Source organism: Colias philodice, chromosome 23 (genome assembly GCF_061535455.1).
Source record: "Colias philodice isolate Cphi_HAF_F1 chromosome 23, ilColPhil1 Martin Lab GWU primary, whole genome shotgun sequence".
NCBI classification, from domain to species: Eukaryota; Metazoa; Arthropoda; class Insecta; order Lepidoptera; family Pieridae; genus Colias; species Colias philodice.
In genome coordinates, this window is record NC_143108.1 from 2,162,633 (window position 1) to 2,185,016 (window position 22,384).

Sequence of the window (22,384 nt, forward strand, 5' to 3'; positions counted from 1 at the left end):
AGGAATGATTAACGCTACACCATGTCGTCGCGACTAGGCCGTGCCCCTTCGTCTGCATTATCAAACATTAATGTTTAATTTTTGTATGAAACGGACTGTTTTGAAATGTCGGTGGCGGTTGGATTTTGTTTCATATGTTTCCCGGCTCCGACACGGCCCGTCTCCGGCAACATGGAATCATTCTTAACACGAACATACTGTACTTGCCAAGAAGCTTATATCTAATACACATGTCTAATACACTGGTCTCTATACTGAAATAGTATGAACATTAACTTGTAACAAGAAAATATGACGTTGAATGACGCCTGTATATTTTTTTATCCCTTTCACACCTAACTTGGCAAGTTGGTGTGAAAGGGATAAAAAAACATACAGGCGTCATTCAAGGTCATATTTTCTTTTTACAAGTCATAGTGCAATCTCCAGTGTATTAGATATAAGCTTCTTGGTACTTGCGAATATGTGAACAGTGAAATGCGTTGCGTGTCAACACTCACGAATATTTCGGCGTGTAACCGAAAAAGTTCATACCTATGGTTCATACAATGTATGAACGTGCCCGCAAATAGCTTTTCGCTTGATTGAAATAACACTAGATTGACTTTTTTCAAAATATTTTTATAGCAGCAAGCTGACTACATAATGTACAAAATTCATGAGATATTTTTAATAGAAAAAATGCGATCGCGAATCGGGTTTTGATCGAATTTTTTCTTAAAAAAACATTGTTCAAACGCTTAATTCGTGTTTTTACAAATGTTTTTAGCTCAGTTTCGTAGTTATTAATATCAGACGATGTAGATTGATTCTTTACGGTCCGTCCAGCAATGGTACCCACTACCCAGTACTAATTTTAAAGACGATTCACATCATAAATTTGAAACTTAGGCTGGGACCTGGGTTGCACCATGTATTTACTTTAGCAATAACAAACATTAGAAATTCAGAACATAGTTAAAAATAATTATTGTGCTCTTGAGTCTTGGACCGTAATTAGACGATCCATATAATAATATGTGGGATATAGAATAAAAGGAATAAAACAAAAAAGTAATAATTATCGATTTATTTCAAAATTAACAATATTATAATAGCAATTATCTCACTAAATTTACTTTAACTAACACACTGTTACAACTCTTTTACATCCAAATGTTAAGTCCACAGATGTCATGATTTAAAGTGTTTTTATTCGAGCTTTTTAAAATAAATTCAAACAACTTAGTCTACAATCCACAATGTCTTTTGCAAAATTAAACAGTTTCCGAAAATTATTTTGATTACCAATAAAAATTTTCTAGTTTTTTGTACGATGAAAAATTACCTAAAAATATGTGTCTAATTGACTATTTAACTACATATATTGCCAAAGATATTATTAAAAACATTATTTTAACATGTCAATTTCTATAAAAATAGTCAAAGAACAGTACAGTAACATTGAATCACTGCACGCACCTACATATACAAATATAATTTTCTATAGAATTGGCAACTGGGAATTATAAAAATACAATTTTTTTCGTATACAAACAATTTAAAATACTTTATGAATGCAATATTGTACTTTAATAATTATTGCTAAATGTTTCTTTATTGAAATGTTTCATTCCGTTTGTTAAAATTACTTATAGCAATTATTTTAGTAGTAAAAGCCTACTTGAGATTTAGAAAAATTATTGCATAAAGGTCACAAATTCTATGATAAAGCACATAGACGTTACATTTTTATTTATTTTTGTGTACACCAAATATATCTTAATTTCTGAATTTAATCAAGTTGTAAATCAGTTAGAGAACCATGCAATATTTTAGTTTTACAAATTATAACAGCGAAAATTACAATCACAATTATACAATTTTCATTTCCCTTTACATACATTTTTATTTTCGTAGACATAATTTAAAAGCACGTTAAAACTTGACATAATATTAATAGCACACACAAATTTGGATTTATTGATTACATTGATCAAATATAAATGCACCATTTAAAAGAATACATAATCAAATTGAAAGCTTTCATTTCATTTCTAAACATACGGTATAATATATTACTAAAAATGTCTCCATAATTCTAAAATTAAAAGCAATAATGTACAGTCAACATAAAATTGTCTTCTTATGAATGTTACTTATTCAATTATAAACGAATCGATAATTTAAGAAAAATAAAATGAATAATATCTAGTAAAGAAATGAAAAGAAAAAATATTGTAGTTAATAATATAAAATTAGAATGAAACAGTAAAATACTTATTATGAAAAGTAATACATATTATATATAAAAACAATACCGATATGTATGCTGACTGTACTTAGCATGTTACATCAAAGAACTTAAAACACAACTATTAAATAAAATAAAAACTAAAACGTAATTGTCTTAACTCTTCACACATACACGGTCATCCATCTGCACCTGGAAATATGTACAAAGAAATATAATTAATATCATTATTCACATAGCATACTAGCTTTCCGCCTGCGGCTTCGCCCGCGTTTTCAAAGAAAAACCCGCATAGTTCCCGTTCCCGTGGGATTTCCTGGATAAAATCTAGCCTATATTACTCGTGGATAATGTAGCTTTCGAATGGTGAAAGAATTTTTATAATCGGTCCAGTAGTTTATGAGCCTATTCATTACAATCAAACAAACAAACAAACAAAGTTTTCCTCTTTATAATATTAGTGTAGATTTATAAGTGACTATTTTTGAAGTGAACCTTCTTTAGGCGCATTGACATTGGTCGCGGAAGAATTCTAACAAATACCCGCGGCCCCATCATTAAAGCGGCTCGACGGAACACAGTGGGGTTTTAGTCGGAAAGAATCCGACATAACCCACGGCTCCTTCCCCGGGGGCCGCGGGTATCTTTGGAAGATTTCCCCACTTAAAAAAAAGGCACATTGACAGTAAAATTTAAATTTCGCGTCATGGCAATACCGTCGCGTCATGGAGTAAGGCGACGATTTTGGTATCTTTGAATTTGCCGAAGAAGTTTCACTTCTGATACGTGTGCTCGGCACACACGCTCTTTTCTTTAATCAGAATTTGTGAATTGTATTATTAATAATTATATAAAGAATAAATTTCGTTCTATTTTTTCTAAATACGCGGTCATGATCACTATTGTTACGAAAAAATAAACTATTAAAACAATCGTTATTATAAAGAAACCACATTATTTGTAAATACATGCGTTAATAATAATACAATACCTTAAATAATAAATTTGTACTTTTCGAGGTCAAGAACAAACGCCCCGTCTGCGAGTGCGCGTGTTCTGTTGAGAATCTGAAATATAAAGTTTTTAAAACATTATACACATTTTTTGTAAAGTAAGTAATAACAAAATTATCTTTAAATTTTTGAATAATTTGATAAGTTAGAATGTCATTTATTAAAAAAGGAAGTAAAAATTGTACACATTATTGTACATATTATACCGTTTGTACACATTATTTCCTATTAGCTGTACTTTGTGTGTCTCTATTTCTTTTGTGTGTGCAATAAATAATTAAATAAATAAATAAATAAAAATGTCTTTTCAATCACTTGTATATTTTGATGATTTATAATATACGATACCTTGAACAACTTTTTTTCTTGTCTGTCGCTTGGCTGGACTGTTCACTGTTACTTTTAACTTCTTAGTCTGGCCTCCTGTTTCTGAAATATAAAATGTTAAATTAAATTATTACTTACTTTTTCCAAAACTTAACAGTATGCCAATATTTTTAACTCCACTAAGTATAAGAATAGAATATAGTCTGAGTAAATCCATAAAAAAGAGCATGTGAGCACAAGTGTCAGAAGTGAAACTTCTTCGGCAAGATTCAAAAAACCAAAATCGTCGCCTTATTCCATGACGCGACCTTGAAATTTTACTCTCAACGCGCTTAAAGACGTTTCACTTAAATAAATACAAATAATATTGAACCTTTAGATGGCGACGCGATTGATTTTCTCTTACGGCCTTCTGTAGGTGGAATACTTTCAGCTTGAGCCTGTAGAATACAGAAAAATATTATAATTTACAGTACATATTTATAAGAAAATAAAAGAAAAATGTTCGATTGTACTCAAAAATTGTCATGAATATAAAAATAGTCCCATAGGGAGCTTATAAATATTGCTACAACTGGTTAACATTTCTGTTAAAACTAGATTATTTTTAAAACAATTGGTATAACCACAAAATAATTGAAACACAGTTTAACTTTTAACCAGGGATCTGTCACTTTAATAGTTGTCTATGTGAAATACGACAAAACCAGATTAAAGAGAACCCGCGCTTAAAGTTAAACCCTGTCTAAAGTTTTTAGTGGTAAGACAGAATATATTTTATTACCTTCTTTCCTCTCGTAGTTTTCTTTACAACCGGTTCTTCTATTTTCTCCTCACTTTTATTAGCTTGATTTCTTCGAGTCCTTTTTGGCACTTCATCTGCACTTTGACTTTTCGCTAACATTTTCCCTTTAGCCTTAACATTTTCTACAGCAGGTATTACGGTTGTATTATTCCTACGCGATCTTTTAGGCTCAACGACTGTTTCTTCTGCTTTTACATCTGTTTCTTCTGCCTTTTTATTAATTTTTTTCTCTGTTATATTTGATTTATTAGCTGCTCTACCGCGCTTTGGTTTTTCTTCGATAATAGCTTCTATTTGTACATTTTTGCGTCCACGTTTTACAGGTTCTGCCGTTTTATTAACTTCAATTTCAGCTTGTTTCTTACCACGTTTCGGTTTTATTTCTATTTCGTCAACTTTAGCACCTCGTCTAGTTCGTTTTGTAGTTTCTACTTCTGGAAGCTCTTGTGTTTTATTTGCTTTTGCGTTTTTAGCTTCTTTCGGTTCTTCAATTTGTACTTTCTTTCCTCGTTTTGGTTTCTCTTCAACTATTTCAACCACTTTACGACCCCTCTTTGGTTTTTCTTCGATTACAACTTCATCAGCTTTACGCCTAGTGCGTCTTACTGGAGAAGCTTTAGGTATAACTATTGCAATTGTAGATTTTTGTCTTCTTGTATTTTTAGATTCTACGGCATCTGAATCCTGTTTAGTCTTGTTTCTAGTTTGTGCTTTTGGTTTGGCAATTGGTGCTTTTTTAGTGATTACAAGTGATTGTCTTCGATTTATCGTATTTGGGATAGACTGCCTAGCTTTAGAAGCCTTTGCTTTTACTGGAGTTAATTTAGCTTTGCCTCTCGTTCTTCTTGGTGGTAATTTTGTTTCAGGCGTTTCTTTAGTTGGTGAAGGTTGAACATGTTCTACCTCAGTATCTTGAATATTTGTTTGTTGAGTTATTTTTTCCTTGACTATTTTTGATTTAGGTTCTTTTCTAATTTTCGATAAAGCTTGCAATTTACTGCTGCGAGCTTTTCTAGGAGAGAGCTTTATAGGACTTGCAATTTTGGTATTATTGGCTTTGGTTCTTCGTTTCTTTGGCTGTGGTTGAGCCACTACTGTCGTTGCTTCTGCCATTTGGGATGTACTGTAAAATACAAGAAATCATATAAAAGAGCTTTTATTATTTATGTTGCATCTTGAAAATAACTGTTACATAATATGTTTTAAGATAAATTAGAATGCATTTGTAAAAGTTACAATTGATTAATTATAAAGAGATTGAGTTTATTTTAATTTTATATTAATACGCTATGATGAGTAGAATTATATTATTTATGAAGTTTTGCAATCAATTTTATAGAATTTACTTACCCGGCAGTAGCGTCAGCAAGTAGAGCTATCGGAGAAACGCGTCCCAACTCTGACGCATTCATAGTTGCGTTCTGTCCCTTCATCGGAGTCGAATGCACGACCCTTTTCTTTATCGGCAACCTTGCTTTACTCTCATTATTACTCTTATTCACTAGAGATCGCTTTTTAATCGGTAATGTATGTTCACTGTATACTTGTACTTGTTTAGGTTTCTGATTTTCCAACCATTCTTCAACATTCGTCGTAATCAACTCTATTGAATCGTGCAAGGATTTCGCTTTACGCGTATTTGCCTTCGGCTTTGGCTTTTGACCGCTAGCCGCTTTATTATATGTACGTAATGGCGGTTTACCCATTAACAAATCGAATGTAGTATCCAAGTTACTTTCATGGAATAATTGTTCTATTCCACTGACGTCGCTCTGATACTTCTGTTTCTCAAGCCTAAACATTCTTTTAACACCCCGTACGTCTGTTAAGTCGTTTTTAGGTGAATGTATTTGTAAAGCATCCTTCACGCCAGAAGCGTTCCGTAAATCGTTGCGAGGACTGCTTTTGAACAGATTTTTAATTCCACCCACGTCTTCTAATGTGTTCTTTGGCGATCTTTGCTTTCTAGTTGATTTGAACACAGTTTTTACCGCGGACACTCGTCGTAAGTCATTTCTGGGTGATTGCATGAATAATTCTTTAATTCTAACGTCGCTCAGGCTATTTCTTGGCGATTTAGCAAATGTAGCTTTTACCCCCGATACATTTGTCAAATCGTTCTTAACAGATCTTCTGTTTCGCGGTGTTCGGAGCAACCCTTTAACGCCGCGAACGTTACGCAAGTCATTTTCTGGGGTATTTTTAGCGAATAATCGCTTGATGCCTTCTAAATTAGGGCTACTACTTGGTGTCGTTAGGGGACTGACAAAAACATCGGCTGTGACATTCTGTGTTTGGTTCATAATAGAGTTATCTGGAGTCCTGCCAGTTAACGCCGTGGTTTGTCTTGTCTGTTTTCTCGGTATATCGTAGTCATCATCGAACAACTGACGTCTCGAAAACTCTGTCATGCTCTGTGACAGTTTCCTTTTCACTGGACTGTTGAATAATTGTTTAACTATGTCCGAATCGTTCAAATTATCTATTATAGAGCGTTTAGATAGTGGTTTCTTTGCAGTTGAATGCTTATTCTTCACTCCTTCCGGTACAGGTATGAAGGCACTTGTCGGTGTGACTATTCCACTTTCGTCTTGATTTCTTCTTGCAGTTCTTCTTATGGTAAATGATTTTGATTTCACATCGCTCTGCTTACGTTTAGAACGAATTACGCCTATAGTTTTTCTCTTGACGTTGATTTTAATTCCTTTTTTACTATATGACTGGGAAGCAATCGATTCTTGACTGGAATCTAAAAGACTCTGAATGCTCAATACAGGAGTAGTACATTCTTCATTGTTTGGCACATTTTCTGGTGTGATTGTCCCGTCTTGATTCGACGATATATTGACGGACAAACTTTTAGGCACAAAAGGACTAGCCGTTGTTTTCGACGTCCTTCTAGATGTTCTTGGGGAATCATCATCATCCAATAATAATAAGTCACTATCATTAATTCTAGATCGACTGCGAGATGCTCTAGATTTTCGCGTGCTATTAAACGGTCTAAAGTTTTCGTCATTTTCAGGAGTAATCATAGATGCAGATTGTACTGAGACTTTAGAATCGGATAGAGGCGTTTTCGTTGGAGGCGCTCTATTATATGGCGTGCTAGACGTCATAGTGGGGTCTATAGATTTGGAAATTCTACTACTGCTGCGCGGAGTACCAAAGGTTGGTGTGGATGCTACAGAATTATATTCGGAAACTCCATTCGAATCAACCGACACTAAATCCACTATAGAATAAGATTCAACATTCGACGCGCGCGGGCTCAAAGTTTTTGTCTGATTGGCCACTGTGGTACTCCAACTCTGTTCCGAAACAGTCTTAGTGAATCTTCGCGATAATCTCGACACATTCGATTGTTCTAACGCTTTCTGCATTATAAGAGAACTTCTTGACGAATTTCTTGAGCGCGGCGATTGAGGAGTTATTGTTTCATCGTTCTGTTCAATAGATTGGTTCATTGGACTGCCCACTGCGTTCTCAATGATACGACTACTTCTAGAATGGATTGATCTTCGCGGCGACGGCGACGGCGATGTTATACTCGTATCTGAGTAATGCAAACTAACATCGGAAACGCTGTCGTGCGACATATTAGTCGTGTCGATCGTGACGATGTCGGACTGTCGTGTCTCGTTTTCCAAATTGCTCAAGTCAAATTTGATGGATTCAGTCTTTCTGTGATGGTTCTTTGGGTTTTTCAGCGCCGATTTCTTTGGGCTCGGTAGCGGTGGAGATTTCTCAGATATTGACGCTTTGGAACGACGCGACGAACTCCTTCTTGGCGTGGATACGTCCGAGTCGTTTATTTCTAAAACGGAAACCTGAAAATACAAAAAATAACTCTTACACATGGAAATAATTCACAAAAATAAAACTATTATGCCTAAATCAATGTTTTATAAACTTTAACTAATCAGTAATTACGAAAAGGACATAATCATCACGAAATACGTAGAATCGATCATTAAAAAAAATGACTAACATTAATTACACAAACAATATAAAAACAAAAATTACTCACGCTAGAGTTCCGATTACTGCTTTTCCTTGAGCCCTGCGAATAACTACTAGATCTCTTCGGCGTGATACCAATCTTACTGCCTCTACTACTACGGGGTGTTTTCTTCACGGGAGTCAGTTTCGTCTCGACAATCGTCACTTTACTCGTGTTAGGCGTTTTAGATTTCGTGTGACGGGTCATGAGCATAATCGCCGCTTGCTTCGTGTGATCTAGCGATGAGAGAACATAGTGTTTTAGCGTGCGGAACATTGTGAGTATCATGTTGAAGGTGTTAATTGTTAAATACAGATAAAATAATTTATAATAGGTAATAAAAAAATTTGGAAGTATTGTTTAAAAAGTTATAAATAAATACAATAAAATCTAATAATGCAATAGATGTGTAGTACTTGGAGTTTTGGAGATGTGTAGTAATCTTACAAAATTGTAAAATATAATATTTTATTTTTAAATAAGTATAAGAAAATTATAGTCATGTAATAAATATATTATAAATTAAATGCACTTTTATTAATGTTAGTGTTAGCATCGACGAAAGATGACTGAAAATTTTAGAGTATTGCAAAATAAACGAGGTGCATGACCGAAACTTGATGCATGAATAGTTTTATATTAGTCATCGCTTTCTTTTTGTACTTTTCACGGAATAAACTTGTATTTATTGTTATCGAGAACGGCGTCTGTCGCGACGCTTAGGCACGGTCCATACTACAGTTAATTTTCTACTTAAATAAGATTATTATTAAAACCATCGTAACAGAAACTCTTTTCGTTTATTAAAGACCCTTGATTCCATTAAAAATGTTTTTGATTGATATTTCGAGATATTACTAAACGCCACTTATAAAAGTTTTGTTAACATGGGTAGCGATTACGAATAATCCACCTACATAGAACATACACTACGTAATATATGATTACATAATATTCGTCGAAAAAATGTAACAATGATATTGAAGTTTATTTGTAGGGCATAATATGGGTTAAACTAATCCAATATGAAAAAACAAAGACGATAAAAATGTTACAAAATGACTTAAGAAATATTATATTATGGAAATTCAATAAAACACTGAAAATTCTTAAATCGGAACCTATTTTTATAATCATCATTGTAAATATTAATTTGAGATGACAAAACAGTTACGTATTAGATAAGTTACAAGATCCATTGTAAATCCTATAAAAATTGCTAAAAAATAAAATATATATGTAGTTATAAAAAGTTTCTCTTTATATTCTTTAAAAAATAATCGATCTGTATGACAATGCCTTAAAGGAAAAATAAAAACGCACAAAAGACAATGTTAAGGCTAATTTATGCCAAAACAAGTTCATTTCATGATAACCAAACTGTAATTAATGTATTTTCCGATTTTTTTTTCTATAAAAATCACAAAAAAAATATCGTGTTTCCATTTAAAAAGTAGGTCATATTACGAAGTATAGAAAAAACTATTACATTTAGTTAATTGACTTAGAATTATTTTATTTACGCGGGATAAAAATAAAATTAATTTTAATATGAAAGTGTTGTAAACATATCCATATTTAAAAATGAAGAGTATCAATTCATATAACTTCGTTAATATTCGATTGTTTTCATTACTTATTCTCATAATTATATACCAAAGGTTATTTATATTAGTAGATGACTCATGAATATAAAAACGTACTCTAGAGGACATATAAAGTGCATAAAATAGCAATAAATTAAATAATTATAAATACTATTATCCATACATATTAAAAATCAATATAAGCTTATATATTTTATTAGGCTTTATAAATTATTATAACCTCAGTCTTCAGCTTGCGAGATTTCTTTCAACTAATCTACTGTCTAGTTGGCGCGCCAATTTTTTTCCACTGTGATGTCATTTAAAAATGACAGCTGTCAAGTGTTGTTTATTTTTTTGTGACATTTGTTTTTAATTGGTGTTGCCAGTTAATATATTTTGCAATAATTTGGGAAATTGTAATTAATATAATTTTTATATGTAAAAAAAATGTTTTGTTTGTTGTGTAGGAGTGTAAATGTGTGCATTTATAATGGGAATAAATTATGTATATTCTATCAATATTAATTATTGATAGGTTTTAGAATAGTTTTTTTTACAGAAAACAGGGTCTTTTTATTAATGGAATCGATAATATGGTGTGCATAAAGTATGTTATAAATTTGAGATAATAACAAACATATTATTACTTTCAGCTATACATATCCATGATATTCTCGATTTTTAATTATAATTCATCTTTTCATTTTTTTGTATAGTATTGTTGTTATGCTTGTGTGATTTCGAGTAAACTTTATCTTTGGCCTTTAAAAAATTAATAATAATAAAAAAATCTTACCTATAGATGTAGGAGCTTCAATTTTAACCGGTCGATTGTGTGTCTTCCTTAACACAGTCAGTCTCAACGATGTGTTTTTACGTTCATTCGCTCGCGACGGTGTGAGCGACGGCCGCGTAACTCGCAACGACCTACTCTGTATCGGTGTGAGAGACGGCCGGGTGTTTCTTACGGAACGATACTGCGGTATGAGCGATGGTCGGGTCCTCACTGAACGGTTTTGCGGTGTGAGTGTCCCCCGTCGAGGGGTTATCGTTTCTCGTTTGTTCGACTGTGTGACCGACGACCTTGCACTCTGCGGTGTGACAGTCTCTTGGCTTGTATCAATCTGTGTGATCGTTGCTCTTGTACGCGCCGGTGTGATAGACGCCCTGGCACTTTGCGGCTTCGGTGTGATAGAAGCTCTTGAACTTTGCTTCGGTGTGATCGACGCTCTTGAACTTTGCGGCCTCGGCGTAACACTGGTATTGAAGTTCGAGTTTGTTGCCCGTGCTCGTGTCGGTGTGAGTGCGGCCGGCGAGTTGCGAGCTCGCGCCGGTGTGAGCGACGCCCGCGTGCTCTTGCGCAGCTCTATCCATTGCGACGCTTTCGTTGTACTCGCTTGCGGGCTCTTGGGACTTGAACGAGTGGATTGTCTGCAAAAAATATGGTTTTAGAACATTGTTATCAATGATCGAACAATAAAAAATGGCAAATAGATGCTATAGTGAAACAGAATATGCATACTACATCATCCATCTTAACCTTTGCTAAGTGCAAGTTTTAACAAACCACATTTAAATTCAGGGTCATAAACAAACTAACTAACTTATTATAATAAACTACAATTTAATGTTAATTTTATTTCATATTACCTTGTAGGTTCTGGCGAGGAATGCGCGCTAGATAGATCACTATTCACTGGCGTCCAGTTTTGTGGGGCTTTATCACCTAAACAAATAAAATTATATAAAGAAAAATCAACTATATCACTATTTTCAAACCCCAGTTTCACACAATCACCAATATACAAATTATATTTAAACCAATAATTATCATAGTAAGATTAATAATAATACAAAAATTCATATAAATACCATTGTTACTGCCAGTTTCTCTCCTCTGCGGCTGGACGATGGCCACTTGCTTCATGCTAGTTGAAGCTGTAAACATTTACATTTTTAAACACTATATTTAGGGCCGATTTTTCAATGCTTGGATAAAACTTATCCGTCCAATAAAGTATTACACAATAATATTAAAATGACACTTAAACTGTCAAATACGGGCAATTAGAATATGTATTTTAAATGGTAGTTTTATACATTATTTGACGAATAAGTTTTATCCAAGCATTGAAAGATCGGCCCTTACTTATATAAACTTATTTGTCACTTTAACTGACAGATAGAAGCAAAACAAGCCCAAAAGTGGTAAAACCTTTAATTAAAGCCATTTACAGCTTCTGTTTAGCTTATCCATAAATAGTAAGAAGCTAGTATTGCAGTCCTTGAATAAATTTTTGATTTTATAAAAAAAATTCAATTACCGGGCGTAGATGCTCTATTAGAGTGTACTATCACATTAGTCGTTGTCGGTTCGCTCAGTCGAACCCGCCTCGACCTTCCTCGACCGGCGCGACATAGTGCTATACAAATAATATTTAGTTTATCTTTAGAGGATATTAAAGTATGAAAAACTATACATCCTAAACTGAAAAAATAGATAGTAAAAATATATTAAAGCTTCAGGATTATAATATCCCAACTAGCGGTCCGCCCCGGCTTCGCCCATGGTACCTACATGTTTAAACTATCCTATCTCTCAAGTTGGATCGAACTGCACATGGTGTGCGAATTTTATTATAATCGGTTAAGTGGTTTAGGAGTCCATTGAGGACAAACATTGTGACACGAGATTTATATACATTAAGATTTAAAAACGAAGTAATGAATTGAAAATTCTGTTGTAAAGATAATTTTTGGAGGTGTGCTAGGTTGCGACAGAGTAAATAGAATACAAACAGCAGTACGGTTATAAAACATTCGTAACCATGTTTCAATGGTGCGTAGGTTAATTATTCTATTGAAAAGGCTTAGCTGCCTTGCTTGTATTTACTGTTGTTGCATGTTGGTTCTTGAGGGCCAAGGTGGATTGCCGTGATTGAAGTGAAACTTCTTTATCGGGGTTGGACAAAAATTTAGTGTAACATTTTTGCGTTACGCCGTACGCGTGAAATTTTTGCGTTACGCTATACTCGTGACATTTTTAAGGTCATAAAGAAGTTTCACTTCTTACGTTGTACTCTAGTACACGCATACATTTTTTTATTTATTTATCTATACTAATATTATAAAGAGGAAAGGTTTGTGTGTATGTATGTATGGTTTTCACGCATAAACTACTGGATCGATTTTGATGAAATTTGGCACAGATAATCTTTAGACCCTGAGAAAGAACATAGGCTACCTTTTATTACGAAATATGTACCACGGGCGAAGCCGGGGCGGACCTCTAGTTTATAATTAATATAAATAAACTCACCAGGCTGTGCCCCATGCGGGCCGGGGCGGCGCCGCACCGGGTCCGTGTACTCCCATCTCAATTGTCTCCCACCGAGCGAGATCACATCACCGTGCCGCAGAGCAGCCACGCTAACTGCTGCACCGTTCACTAGTGTCTCACCCTCCGAGACGCTTTGTACTACCGTCTGGTGTACGAGAATAGCGTTAATTATCCATCCTACTCATTGAGATATACATATGGAGACGACTTATTGTTTGTGATTATGTTCTTTTTAATGGTTTTAAAGTGAAACGCATCAAATATGCCTTCGTGTGTTGCACAAATAATACGGAAAAGTGCAAAGGAATAACTTTCATCTGTAAGTACCTAACTAGATAATAATTTTTAAAACTTAGTTTGAGCAAAAAAATGGCGCACAGATTTTGTTCGTGGTGTCTCCACCATACATAGTAATATTATCTCAATGATCCTACTAATATTAATTGGGTTATAAATGTAAACATTTGTGTGGATAGATGTTTGTTACTCTTTGGTGCAAATATTACTGAACCGATTACAATGAAATTTGGTATGTAGCTGAAAACCCAGAATAAGACATAAGTTACTTTTTTATCCCGGAAATCAAACAGGAACGGAAACTATGCTGCTAGTTTTTCTTTGAAAATGCAAGCAACGCAGGTAGAAATCTTATTATACTATAGATACTATGAGTTTAACATTAATGGGACACCTTTGAACTAACATACTTTCTCATTAAACATGATAAGTAAGAATAGTAAGGGTCTATAGAAAAGCAAAACCATATTGTAATAAGAGATTCTATTCAAAATGGGGGAATTGAGACTATGTATAATTTATTTTTGAACTTCTACCATTTATGTGTGATATTTATAAAAATGGATATACATATATCCTTCAAAATCATAATTAATACACACACTTCATGAAACATCACTACATAGTATAAAACAAAGTCGCTTTCTCTGTCCCTATGTATGCTTAAATCTTTAAAACTACGCAACGGATTTTGATGCGGTTTTTTTTAATAGATAGTATTAAAAAACGCGGGTGGAAAGCTAGTACTTGATAAAGATAAGCAAACATAGTAGAATACATTACAATACACACAACACATACTTTTATCATTAATCTCACACTTAAACATTTAAAAATACCTGGTTAGCATGCACAACAACAGTAGCGTGATGCGGACTAACAGTTGGCATCATCACGCGTATATCGCACGCCAGGTCTGAGCCCAGGGTGGCCAGGCCCTCGGGCAGGGGATACTGCTTGACATCGCGACCCGCGCGGTCTAACACCACGAGCCGCCCGCCTGACATCTATAGAAACATAATTAGGTTTTATTGTAAATGATATTTGTAGGAAACCCGAAACTGTCTTGATCTATCCAGTTTGAATTTATTCATGCAATGTTTTATGTGTGATGAAAACTAGTTTATATTCGTACCTACATGCTATGTTTTATTTTTGTGCAGAGGCTCAAAAATTAAAGATGTGCTTCTATAGACTTTAAAAATAGTGAAGCATAACATTTAACTGACTGAGTTAATTTTTAACAAAGTATTAAATATATTAGAACTTTAGTTATAACTTGTAAGTAAACAACGTAAGGATACAAAAAAGACATGCGTATATCAAATTAAACGCTCATCACACGAAACATTTTAATAAATCAGTTACCTGAGCTTAAAAACAAGTTCACTAACTTAGGCTAAATAGTCTAACAACCAACTTTGTTTTCTTATAAAATCGAAAATAAATATAATGACAAGTTACACAAAAATGGATGTGGGATACCAAACAAAAAATATAATGTTTCCCGCCAATAGCTCCCGATAAAACAACTTTATTATTTCTAACCAGAAAAACAATCATAAAGACCGGTAAATACTTCTCAGATTCCTAGTAATTTTGATTCACGTTCTGTAGAAATGATAATTATAAATTCATAAAAATGAATAATATTTTGAAAATGTAATGAAGCGTGTGCACTATCGCTAATTAAAGTAAATTTATACTTACTTATATCCAATAATGATTTATATCACGGTTTAGTAAGCACAATGTAAAATATTAATAAAACCACATTGGGCACATTTAATATTAACACAATCGCTCACAAATAATATTCACAATGCTCAAAAATAATGAGTAATGGCGTCGGCAATCGGCATCAAAAGTCAAAACCACAGGTCAAAACTGAAAAAACGTTTGAAAATTTATTTTAGACTTGTCAATGTCAAAAAATTAAAACAGCGTTCGATAGTCTATGGACGTTTTTTTTACAAAAAATCTTTAAAAATCACAGCTAGTAAAAATAATAAAATATGATGATGATAATATTAGTTTCTTTCCACACTGGTTCTACATCAAAAGCACTGGCTTCTATACAAGATTTTTATTTTGGAACTATATTATGAATACTTAAGGCTGCAGTCTAGCAAAATTGCGTTTTCAACAAGTTATTTGACAATTTTTTCCCGGCTAATGAAATGATAAACTGAATTTTTTTTTCTTGTTTATCAATTAGTGTTATATACGCAATGCGCGTGAATTTTTTCACATTTGTAAAGTTACTTTATGTTACCTTAATCAGGCCTTCAAGATAAGTCTCTTTCCCCCAAAGACATTTCGAGCTAAGTTTGTGCACTCACTACGTTGCAACCGATTACAATTTACACAATCTGATCAGCACATTATTATCCTTATATAGTCGTTATTAAAAACTGCTGAATACAATTGCCGAAAAACTTATGATTTTCCTAATTAGAACGTTATAAATTCATTAAATTTCCCATTTTTTGCCTTACAAAATCTATTGATAAATACTGCTAAAAGTTATTGTTTCCATTAATTTATTCGAGTTGGTTGAAGACCAATGAGTATTAATCCTTTAAAAAATTTTTTTTTTGAATTTTGATAATTATTTAAATATTAAAAAAATATTTAAAATAATTAGGAAAAATCATAGCGAATTTCTTTAGTCGCGCTCCTTGGGCCGGAGCGTTCTGACGTGTGCTCTACGCTCGATTTTCCTTCATACCGAAGTGAAAGTTGCTCTACTTCATTAAATTTAATATTTTTGTTAATTGATTATTTTTATCTTAGTTTTGTGCAAATATTCGTATTTTTAAACATTTGATTTCGATATGGAAAATAAACGAAAAAAATATGCGTGTAACTATGTACTTACTAGAAAAAAAATTATCTTCGAACATAAAGTTAATGAAACCAAATACATTACAAAGGTGATTGGCAACAATTTCTTTATTTTACGGGGTTTCAGTAAAGGGATGAATGTTTCTTTTAAACTAAAGTAAGCTCATAAATTTTCTTATAATATATATTTTTTTTGAAGTTCCAAAAATGTTTATTTTTCGTTTGAGAAATACGAAATATATTTAATTATATTGAGAACTTGAACTTGGGACATACGGGGAAAATGATTTGTTTACTCCAAAATTCCAAATATGTCGAGGTGTTTTTTTTTTCTTCTAGTCATTTTAAACGTAGCGGCATGTTGTTTGATTAAATACAGGATGTTGGTTTTATATTTTGATCTTACAGACGCGCTGACAAATTTAGTCCACCATTTCTAGTTTAGTCCACCAACTCTAAGTACCAATATTAAAACGAATGGATTATCATCACATCATAAAAACTCAGATGTAATGGAAGATCGCAATAACATAGAAAATTCAATGGGTGTTGAACTAAACAAACACAAGTAACAAGTAAAAAGAGCAACTATGGAGTTTCTTGCCGATTCTTCTCCGTAGATACTGCTTTCCGAATCGGTGGTAAATGTTAAAAATATGTACCTAATGACGTTTCAAAAGTGCTTCTAGAAGAAGTCTAATTGAATAAATAAATGTTTGAGTTTGAGTTTTGAGTTTAACAGAGACGCGAAGAATAAAAAAAGAGGACGAAAACGATAATTCGTTGATGCTTTCCCCTTTCGACGTATTTTTAGGGTACATCACCAATCTGCAAAAAACAAAACTGATGATTCCCAATTGCTGATTAAAAATGAAAAACAAATAATCGACAACAGCGGTGAAAATTTGCTGATCACAATGAAACATCCTTCAGTGGTAGCAGATTTACTCATTTAAAATGTATCGGTGAACAGCGTAAAGGAGAGGAGGACAGGAAAACATTATGAATGTGGATGGTGGATTGTATACAGGGTGTAATCGATAAGTATGTGCAGGCGATTATGACGTTATTATTGCAGGTATCAAAAAACTTAAAACTGATATCGAAATTACTTTACCTAATGAGCAAAATGACAATAATAACTTTTTAAAAGTATAACGAGAAAAATTTACTTTATACACTCCCATATCAAGAAGGGAAAATGGGACTAGTAGAAGTTAAATGTCTAATTCCGGCAAAAGAGATGAATGCGGAAGATGCGGTTAAAAATAAAAAAATTAATATTTGAAATACAATGCAAAAAAATAACACTTTTGTCATAGATAAGAATCATGACTATTTTTTCCAAATTCAGGGACAACTAAACGTTGCAGAAGCAGAAGTCTGCTTATTTGCTGTTTGGACTGGAGTGAATCATTCGTTAAAAATAGAATATATAAGTTTAGGCAAAAAAAAATAAAATGATGGACCATTATCAAGATTTTACATAAATTGCCTACTGTCAGAATTGATTGATTCGAGACTTCAGCATTCCATGCCCATCAAGGACCCATCCTATGTCATTCAAGCGATTGAAAAAAGAAAAGAAAAATCCAGTGCAACCGATAAAGCATCAGAATGCTAGCAAAATATTTATTAGGTTTATCCATATAAATATATATACTATACATAATATAATAAATCCGTAGAAGGGTCAATTCTGTACTTTGAAAATATGTATTTAAAAAATAAATAGCAGTGTTACTGGATCGATACCAAACACAAATATGTGATTAAAAAAATTTTTGTCTGTCTGTCTGTCTGTATGTGAAGGCATCACGTGAAAACTAATGGTTCGATTTCAATGAAACTTGGTATAATTATACCTTATTATCCTGGGCATAAAATGGAATACTTTTTATCCTGGAAAAATACGAAGAAAAAAAATAAATCTTAATTTTTCAGTTTTATCCATAGACGTTGTTCTGTAGAACCGCGAACACACGTTGCGTTACCCGCAGTGGATTCAGCGATGTAACCTGTAGCGCCAAAAGTCGGATTTGGCTTGAACCGTTTGCGGCACACGCGGGCCGCACGACACCACGCCTCCTCGACTCCTATATAAGGACGGCGTTCCGCGCGATGCATATATGTAATTTATGAATTTTGATGCGAGCGGACGTGTTAACATTACATTTTTTTTTATTATATACAAAATTTGTTTATCCGTTTTATTAGTTAAACTGAACAACTTTCACTAAGAAACTTAGGTCGAAAAAAATGTATAGAGTTATGCATTTGAAGATATCAATAGAACGTATTCGCAAATTTTGTGTACTGATAAAAAAAATCACCTGGTGTAATTTTCACGAAAATTGTTTCAAATTGTCATGTCTGGTACTTATTACGAATATTAAATTATGCATACGAATGATTTAATTTTTAAAAATTAAGTGGAGCAACTTTCCCATAGTACATTTATATTATTTACATATAGGATGACAGGATGCATTTGTTTGCACTACTAGACCAAGCCCTTAAATGAAATCAAAAATTTTCTTCGACCGGAAATGGGCTTGAACCTCCTCATGTAAAAATAAAATATCTACATGCAATGAATTGTAATATAGGTCTTCCAGAATCTGATGGCATATTTATATTTAAGAAATACATACATACTGATAATGAATATACAAATATAGGTATGTGTAAATAATAATATGTATTACCTGTATAAAAGTAAAATGTATATTATACATGTAAGTATGTACTTACATAATATTAAGTGGATATCTCATTATTAAGTACAGTATTGTCCACTTATGTAATGTGACTAATGATATTGAGGACAAAATAAAAAATAAGCAGTATCAAGATCGTTCAGTCCATTTTCCCTAGGGTTGCACACTCAAAATTTTGATTTCCCTAATTGCCATCGATTCTGGTTTACCTATACGATCACAGTGTAATATTAATATAGTGCCACTAACTTAACTGACCCGGTGACGGTGTCGCTGATGGCGATTTTAGTTCGTAGTTTTAGTAGTTCCAGTTTTTGTCACCGGGTCAGTTAATGGCTGGCGTCCACTAGGCGGGCCGGGCCGCATCGCAACGCAAAAATACGCCGGCCTATGTTTTGTATGAAACATCGTCCATTAGCGACGGATCGGGTCGGGGCGGGCCGCAACGCATTGGCGGATATCGCTTCGCAGGCGGATTTCTGCCGGCGGTGCGCTGCAGCCCGGCCCGGCCCGATCCGCCTAGTGGACGCAGGCAGGCGGATGTGAGCGGCGAGCGTCTGTTAGATAAAATCCGCCTAGGCGGTCCGCCGCGCCCCGTACAGGTGGACGCAGGAGCAAACAGCGCGTCCATTAGAGACGGCCCGTTGCGATGCGACCCGCCCCGATCCGTCTCTAATGGACGCCTAGCATAAGTTTGTGGCACTGTTACGATTCCTAAGATAATGTCAAAAATGTGTTAAAGAATTATAGACCAACAAGAGACCAACATTTTTCATCTATTTTTTCCGTGTTGGCCTTTATTTATTTTTAATTCCGTCTGACAAAATGAAACGTGTAATATGAAAAAGGGTGCAATGAATGGAGTCCCTTATAATACATATAAGCTATTGTGATATAGTCCAAATTCAGCCAGAGTTTATAGAACACGATGTTAAACAGTGAATAAAGGCATCATATAGGCATCATATATATAACCTTGTTTTAACAGATCATGTGGTGATTATGTCACAGGCAAATTGTATTATTTCACCGTTTACAAATATTCGGCATTTTGTAAAATGCTGAGGATTTACTTTTTCCAAAATTCTACAAAAAGACGGTCGCAAGCCGACGGAGACCCATTTCGTGGGGTTCCTATTTCTGTGTAGTTAAAAAAACACAATCCTAACCTAACCTAACCCACCCCCTTATCCAAACCAAAAACTTCTGATTACGAATTCTCGGCATATTACAAAATGCCAAGATACCAGTTGTATAAACCTGAATATTTAAAACAAGTTTGAAAAATTGAAACCTAATCACATATTTTAAGGGGTACTTTCATAAATCATTTTAGAAACATTAAAACGTATAGTCGAGCCAATTTAATAGGCAACATTTGACGTCTATCAATTTTCTATCTTCGAAGAGAGGTAACCTGCTTAAAAACATCGATTAAAGTGAATTAATCGATACTGACTTGAAACATTTGTCAATCGAACTTGAAACACATTTATTAATTTATGATGATTTTTGTTCGCGACAATATAAGGGTGAAGTCCAAAATATTGACGTAAATGACACAATAGTGACACAAAATGTTGTGCGATAGTGACACAAAAGTCGCACAGAAATTTACACTAGTGTAACACAATAGTGGCACAAAGTGGTAGCAAAAAACTATAAAGTTGAGGTTACATTAGGAGTTATAGAAACCTATAGTTTTAAAAATAGAAAAATAGACATCAATATCTAAATTATTTTCAGACGAAATTAAAACAAAATTATAATCTAAGAAAAGAAGGGTTTATTAAGTCTCCAAAATTTAAAGTTTATGAAGTGGTCAGTTTTTTTTATTGGAGTAATTGCTTCGACGTGGCTATCGGAAATCATATTTCCATATTCACTGCTAGGTGCTATTTGTAACTTTTTTTTCAGTTCTTCATAATCTTCTTCCATTTTTGCCATACGTTGCTGTTGTACTCTCATTTGATTAAAAAGTCTGTGATAACCTTTTTTCAAAGTGAGTACGCTATTACGAAGCTCTGTATTTTCTTTCCGCAATTTTCGTTCAATTCGTCTTTGAATATTTCGGGCAATGGATTCCAGGTTGTATTATGGGATATTCATCATCTTGTGAAGCGTTACTTCGAATAGTCTGTTCTGTGTTTGTTGCTCTTGGTCTATCTCTTAGTTCATTAAATTGTCTCCATTTTTTCCTTCGTTCTTCTTTCTGTTCTTCTATCAAAACAGCTGTCTTGGTCTTGTACAATTGTTTTGTCCTTTCTAAATTCCTTTTTTTAAAGCTTCAAATTTTTCAGGATTATCTTTTTTTAATGGTTCTCTATATCTTTTGGACTATTCTGCCGAAGTAAGTGGCATCTGAAAGTTGAAAAGAAAAAATGTCTTATTTCATGTCTGCTATTCGGCGTGCGACGGGCATATTCTAAATTAAAACGATCCCAATACTCAATTATTGATAGCTTTCTCAAATGCTAAACAAATATACCTAGTACTAAGTGTATCTCAACCTTATTATGGTAGCACAATTGTGGTGACACAGAAATTGTACAACTGGTGTTACAAAAGTAATACAAAAGTGTCACAATTGTGAGGTAGCACAGTAAGTAAATATTGATTACTCTGAAACTACACTGTGAATCGTATTAAAATGAATATTACGCAAACACCCATGCTTTTTTTTACCTAGAGCACTATTGAATTATAATTAAAACACAAGACTTACCGTAAGAATCGTTGAATAACCTGCCGAAAAATTTCTGACCACACTAAACCACTTTGAGTTTAACAATGCGAATGATACAATACGGCCGTTATTCTCTAGCTGTCATAGACAATTACGCGCAGTGCTGCCAGTCCACCAAAGCGAAACCTACCTTGTTTATAGTCTATAGAAACTGCCAATGAAAACGGTTGCACAAAATAAGTAGCACAATTGTTTAAAATCGCACATAAATAACAAAAAACAGTAAATAAGCATAATATTTCAGTTTGTTCCTTATAGCCTACGTGAAAAAGGTTGCTCATTATACGTTTTTGCTGTAGAATTCAACATTCAGCCTATAAGTTACATAGAACTTGTTCAAAAATATCTTCAAAGTTCACCCTCCAAAATTATTATGCCGTTTTGTACATAATTTGGTCGCGTTAGTAGATAAATTATTTTATTTACTCTGCTATTGAGTATTATTCTATAACATTGGGTATTTG

General features: G+C 33.6%; 1 protein-coding gene and 2 long non-coding RNA genes across 4 annotated transcripts in view; all 3 read right to left on the bottom strand.

The window, feature by feature from the left end:
- The window catches only part of LOC149477884 (uncharacterized), a 48,106-nt gene extending 32,627 nt beyond the window's left edge, over positions 1-15,479 (bottom strand). Inside the window, exons 1-14 of one of the 2 annotated variants that reach the window (XR_016317476.1) lie at positions 15,318-15,479; positions 14,447-14,614; positions 13,290-13,455; positions 12,295-12,393; positions 11,843-11,908; positions 11,621-11,696; positions 10,767-11,401; positions 8,409-8,617; positions 5,729-8,208; positions 4,358-5,501; positions 3,947-4,013; positions 3,595-3,675; positions 3,225-3,300; positions 2,047-2,425 (exon numbers count right to left, since the gene is read on the bottom strand). Coding sequence is in view for 1 of the 2 variants with exons in the window: in XM_089709753.1 (XP_089565879.1) it covers positions 3,254-3,300; positions 3,595-3,675; positions 3,947-4,013; positions 4,358-5,501; positions 5,729-8,208; positions 8,409-8,617; positions 10,767-11,401; positions 11,621-11,696; positions 11,843-11,908; positions 12,295-12,393; positions 13,290-13,455; positions 14,447-14,614 (5,238 nt within the window). In the remaining variant the exon portion in view is untranslated. Of the gene's footprint in view, positions 1-1,054; positions 2,426-3,224; positions 3,301-3,594; positions 3,676-3,946; positions 4,014-4,357; positions 5,502-5,728; positions 8,209-8,408; positions 8,618-10,766; positions 11,402-11,620; positions 11,697-11,842; positions 11,909-12,294; positions 12,394-13,289; positions 13,456-14,446; positions 14,615-15,317 lie in introns of those variants that run through there. The other variant, XM_089709753.1, reaches the window with a different exon arrangement.
- LOC149477888 (uncharacterized) lies at positions 1,055-20,682 on the bottom strand. Its single transcript, XR_016317483.1, has 2 exons — positions 20,523-20,682; positions 1,055-2,060 (listed from the first exon to the last, which is right to left on the bottom strand). It is a non-coding gene; the product is annotated as an uncharacterized LOC149477888 (long non-coding RNA).
- A 255-nt stretch (positions 20,683-20,937) lies between these two features.
- Positions 20,938-21,995, bottom strand: LOC149477889 (uncharacterized). The gene is made up of 2 exons (XR_016317480.1): positions 21,900-21,995; positions 20,938-21,535 (listed from the first exon to the last, which is right to left on the bottom strand). It is a non-coding gene; the product is annotated as an uncharacterized LOC149477889 (long non-coding RNA).
- Between the last annotated feature and the right edge of the window lie 389 nt (positions 21,996-22,384).